At 19.6% G+C, this 3,648-nt stretch overlaps 1 protein-coding gene across 1 annotated transcript in view; it reads left to right on the top strand.

The window, feature by feature from the left end:
- PGSY75_1019100 (hypothetical protein) overlaps positions 1-3,456 on the top strand; it is a gene marked incomplete at both ends in the record, with an annotated part of 5,877 nt that extends 2,421 nt beyond the window's left edge. The window contains one exon of the mRNA XM_018785960.1: positions 1-3,456. This exon is cut by the window's left edge and continues 2,421 nt beyond it. Within this exon, the coding sequence (XP_018641577.1) occupies positions 1-3,456 (3,456 nt within the window).
- Positions 3,457-3,648: the final 192 nt, after the last annotated feature.

Genomic DNA, 3,648 nt, shown 5'->3' with positions numbered 1-3,648 from the left:
CATAATAATAATATAATAAAAAAAAAAAACATAGATTTTAATAATTACTCTTATGAAAACAATGAAAATACAGAATTGGATACAATCAAAAGTAACCAACAAAATTATTCTAGTAATTGTTATTACAATTATTGCAATGAAAAAAAAAAAAAAAAAAAAAAAAAAAAATTAATAAAAAGAAAAAAAAAAAAAAAAAAAAAAAAAAAAAAAAAAAAAAAAAATGACATTCAAAATGAAAATGAATATATATATATGAATAATATAAAAAGTAATATATCTTTTAATAATTCAAAAGATGATAGTAGCATCTATTATTCTTCATATATAGAAGACAAATATTTATCATCATATAATAAAGATGAAGAAATTATTTTTGATAACCATACTTGTGATCATTATATAGATGAATCTATAAAATCTCAAAATAATATTTGTCATAATAATCATATTAAAATATTTAATAAAGAAACAGATGAGAAACCCTCTTGTTTAGAAGGTTTTAATCAATCAGTATTCTTATCTAATAAAATATATTCTTCAAATATAGATAAAGAAAATATAAAATCTTTTATATCTAATGGAACATATGAAGATGGAAGTATAAAAGAAAAAAAAAGTTCTTTAAATGATAAAATTGAAAAAAGGGAAGAAGAAAAGGTTTCTTATTATTTAAAAGAAAACAATTTAAATGATGATAAAAATATTAAAGAGGATTCTAATATTAATTCAGATAAATCTAATCAACAAAATGATGATATTTATGATCAGATACAAAATTCGTCAATTAAGAAAAGTAAAATGACATGTTTATTATTAAAAAATAAAATAAATGATTCTCATATGTTATATAAAAAAAATAATATAGATTCTATTGATCACTGTTATATTTGTTCTTATCCTATAAAAAAAAATGAACAAAAATTTATTTTTAATAAAGGAGAAGAAGAAAAAAAGGGGAAAGAAAATATGGATATAACACATCAAAATTATGATAATTATAATAATATTAATCCTTCTTATAGTTCTGATAATCACATGAGGAGTCATTTAAGTTATTCCTCACATAGTAACATAAATGATGAAGAGAGAAAATCATACTCTTCAACATTTACAAATAAACAGAAGGCTTTCGAAAATTATATGTCTAGCCATACTGTGTGTTTAAAAAGAAATAATAAACAAGATGTTGAAGAATATCACAAAGGTGGTAATAATAATAATAATAATAATAATAATATTTATGATAATAATATTTATGATAATCATATTCATAATAATAATATTCATAATAATAATATTTATAACCATTGTTATGATCAAGTTACATACAATCCTAGATATAAAGAGAAAAATGTAACTCAATATTTACCTCAAAAACATAAAGTAATATATAAAAAGATTTATAGTAACCAAATAAATATTCATAACAATGAATATAATCATAGTGAGGATGAAAAATATATATATATAAAAAAAGAAAACATACCATTCAAAAAAGAAAGAGAAAAAAAAGATATTTTCAGTTATATAAAAGGAATGTATTTATCTCCCCCTTCAAAAAAAAAAAATAAAAAAAAAATTCCTTTATTTCAAAATGAGGAATATATAAACGAAGAAAGCTCTTTTAATATTCAATCAAATAATATTAATAGTTATAAAATAAATAATAATAATAATAATAATATATTAAATAAAAATAATCAAACTGATCATGTAGAGAATGTAAAATGTTATGATACTCATGATGATGATGATGACCACCATCATCATTATAATAATATAAAAAAACACAATAATAACAAATCTCAGTCTTCCTACGTTTGCTCTCCTTCAACATCAAACTCAATACTTAGAAATAACACAGAATCGTGTGTTTTAAAAAATTATAAACAAACTGATCAAAAAGTAAAAGAAGATGGACAAACAATAAATAATAATTCGGAAAAGAAAAAAAACAAAACTTATATAAAAACAAATAGCATACTTTTAAAAAAAATACTCAAAATGAAAATTGAATCGATGAAAAGAGAAAAGGAAGATAATAAAGAGAAAAACAATCTTAATTATATTAACAATGAAAAAGAACATATTCATTATGATGATGATAATAATAATAATATTAATATACAACCTATTGATGATGATCATCATGATGATGATAATAATAATAATATTAATATACAACCTATTGATGATGATCATCATGATGATGATAACATTATCGTTAATAAAAATAACAATATAATAGAAATGATGTCCACAAAAGATAAAAGGATAACAACTCCTATAGATTATAACCAACAAATACATGAAAAAGAATATAAAAATGATATATGTCCAAATGATAATATTTCTAATATTAATGAACAATATTCAAGTATATACACACATAGTGATATGAATAAGGACACCTTAAAATATAATAATATATCTATTTATGAAAATAAGGCATCAAATGATTTTATATCTTCAAATGATTATTATATTTATAAAAATGAAAAAAAAACAACCAATGGAGATAAAGAAAATAACATAAATAATTATAATAATATGAACGTGAAGGATAATATATCCGCTTCTTATCACATGAATAATAATATAAAAGATGTAATAAAATTTAACGAATCATATTATTGTTATTTGAAAAATGTTGAAAAAAATGATATATATCCAAATTCTGAAGAACCTATAACAAAGGAAGATAAAACTAAATTATTCATAGCTTATTTAAAAGATAAAAAAAAAAATGAAACACAAGAAAAAGATAATAAATCTGATAAATATCTATTAAAATATAATATTGAATACTTTAAATTAGCACAGTTCTTTTCTCAAGATTATCATTTATTTAATAATTATATAAAACATGTAGATCAAAAATTATCAAACAAAAATAATAATCATATTGATAATTTAGATGAAACAGCTTTTTCTATTATTAAATTGTTCAACTCAAAAAAAAATGATCTTTATGAAAAATATGAAAACAAAAACATTTCTCAAAAAAATGAAATTTTATACAATATTCAAAAAATAAAAAATCAAAAAGGCAACATAATAGAAGAACATATACAAGTTGTAAATGATAATGAAAATAAAATTATAGATGATAAAAGAAAGCAAATATATAGTATGGAGAAGAATCAAAAAAAATCCACTTTCTTGCGTGACAAAAATGTAACATATAACTATCCATGTGATGATCAACTGAATAATTATAAAAAAGAAATACATATTTCCACAAAGGAAAAGAATTATGCAGACAATAAGAATAAAACAACACATTGTTATAAAATTGTAAATAATGTAAAACCATCTTTATTTTACAAAGAAGAACCCACAAAAATTAATCAAAATAATCGCATTATGCCAAATGAAAAAAAAGGAAAAAAGAAACAGATATTTTTAAAAACAATTGATCTTCTTGAAAAATATGAAAAAATAAGTGCGAAATAAATAAATTAATGTATCTATATATTCTAGATCAAATATTATAATGACCTCATATATATAAGCACACACAACACACAACACAACACAACACAACACTATTCTTATCATTTTCAAGTGGAATGCGATAAAATAGAATGTCGTAATATATTTTTTTTTTTGTAAATACTATAATTATAATATTATATTGAATAATGT

This window comes from Plasmodium gaboni, chromosome 10 (genome assembly GCF_001602025.1).
Source record: "Plasmodium gaboni strain SY75 chromosome 10, whole genome shotgun sequence".
In the NCBI taxonomy this organism is placed as follows: Eukaryota; Apicomplexa; class Aconoidasida; order Haemosporida; family Plasmodiidae; genus Plasmodium; species Plasmodium gaboni.
The sequence above is the reverse complement of the archived record's forward strand: the minus strand, read 5'-3'. Positions and strand labels throughout refer to the sequence as shown.